The 2,068-nt window shown below is 39.5% G+C and overlaps 1 protein-coding gene across 1 annotated transcript; it reads right to left on the bottom strand.

Moving 5' to 3' along the window:
• Positions 1-808: 808 nt before the first annotated feature.
• On the bottom strand, positions 809-1,573 carry LOC109241452. The gene has a single exon (XM_019408193.1). The coding sequence runs from the start codon at positions 1,571-1,573 to the stop codon at positions 809-811; it is 765 nt and encodes a 254-aa protein (XP_019263738.1).
• Positions 1,574-2,068: the final 495 nt, after the last annotated feature.

Here is a 2,068-nt window from a genome sequence, read left to right as displayed (position 1 = left end):
TGAATCACCCGCGAGATAAATTTGTTTGAGAAATTGCTAAGGCTTATAGGCCTCGTATTAGAAAATGTTGTCACCTCTTTTTTCTTTGGAAGTAGGACCAGATTTGTGTGTGTCATATATTTTGGCAGTTCATGGCCATTGAAATAAGCTCATCCATATCAAATAGATCATCTCCAACTATGTCCCAACATGAATGATAAGCTGCCTGTGTAACCGTCTGGCCCTTCTGCACTGTTCCCATTAAAACCAAACACTGCATTCTTAACTTCTTCTTTTGTTGGCTGCTTCACCAGTTCTGAATTCTGCTCCATATCAACCAGATTAGGCATATGATCTATAATGTCAAATGAGGTAGGTACTACTGATTCTTTAAACTGATCTTCATAGAATTTAACTGCTTCAACAGCAATTTCTTCATCTTCCTCAATCCAGTTTCCACAACTGTTTTGAATCCTTTTAAGCTGCAACCTCTTCCTTTGAACTTTGACTTGAACATGAAAGAAATTAGTGTTTCTGTCACCATCTTTGAACCAAGCCATGTCTGATTTCTGCTTCCAATATTTTTCCTCCAAAGCTAGTAATTTGATCAATTCTGCCTGCACTTTCTGCAACCTCTCTCTATTCATTCTTGTAGGATTAGCTTCAAACTCTGCCTCATGAACCTTAACAACCTCTTCCAAACTTGCAACCTTCTAAAATGTGTCTCCATATGTTGCTCTACTCCAGACTGATAAAGCCTTTAACTTCTTTAGCTTGTAATTGAACATGACAAATGGACTTGCACAAAAATCAGCCTTCCAGTTCTCCCTCACAACATCTTTAAATGACTCATGCTCAACCCAAAATTAAGGAACCTGAAAGGTTTCTTCACTGGAGGAGCCTCTATGTCACATTTCAATTGCATAGGACTATGATCTGAGCCTATCTTTGACAAATGTGTTACTTCTATTCCTGGGAATGTTTGCTGAAATTCAACATTAGCTAGACATCTATCCAGCCTCTTGAAGATACAACCCTCTTCTGCCCTCCCATTCCACCAAGTAAAAATACTACCTTTGGAGCCAAGATCAAATAAGTTGCAAGTGTTGATGTAGTGCCGAAAATCATCTATTTCATTCAAGGATACTGGCAGTCCACCAAACTTTTCTTCTTCATCCCAAATGACATCAAAATCTCCACCTACAAGCCATGGCACAGACATGCCCCTTGCCATGGCATACATTGAATCCCATAATTTTATTCTCTCAATGGCATCACATTTAGCATATACCAAGGTAAGAATAAGCTCTACATGTGTTTCAGTATGAAATAGCCTTAGAGTCAGCTGCTGAACCATGTTATACAGAATGGTAACATCAAATACTTCATCAATGAAAGCCCATATCTTGTTTGAAACATTTGCAATTGCCTGCGCAAAACCAATTTTCCTTCTATACCTTTCCAATTTTCTAGCTTGTTGCATTGGCTCCATTAATCCTATAAATTCAAAATGATGCTGCCTACGCATTTTGATCAGCCTCTCAAAAGCTTTTTGTATGTTTACTGACCTTATATTCCAGATGAGTGCATCCATTACTATTTGGTGAGAGTCCTCCTCGTTTGAACACCTCCTGTATGCACAACAGTGTTGTCTTTTTGTTGTTTCTTCCTTCCTTTTGCTAGAGATTTTACCTTTTCAATATGCCTGGGTGATAGATCACCCTGCCTAGCTACATTGAGAAAATTCTGGGCTGTTGATTCCTAATCCAAATCCCTGCTTGTTCTGTCAATTTCTTTCTCTGCATCATTGGCATCATTACCACCCATTGCAGCCACAGGTTTTGACTTCTGAAATTTAAGCACCATAGCTTGTTCCTCTCCTTTCTTCTGCAACTTCAATTGTGTGGACTCCAATAGAACAGTATTCCTAGGTTCAATTGGAAGATGTACAATGGGCAGGTGCTCCTTCCCAAGCTTTTCTAACATCTTTGGGTTGGCATCAGCAATCAACTTGTGCCCTGCACGTTCCCGTATTCCTCCTGGATCAACAGCAGCAGTCCCTATTCTTTTAGTGTTTTCTGTGCCCATT

This window comes from Nicotiana attenuata, unplaced genomic scaffold (assembly GCF_001879085.1).
Source record: "Nicotiana attenuata strain UT unplaced genomic scaffold, NIATTr2, whole genome shotgun sequence".
Classification (NCBI taxonomy): Eukaryota; Viridiplantae; Streptophyta; class Magnoliopsida; order Solanales; family Solanaceae; genus Nicotiana; species Nicotiana attenuata.
This window is presented reverse-complemented; position numbering and strand designations above follow the sequence as displayed.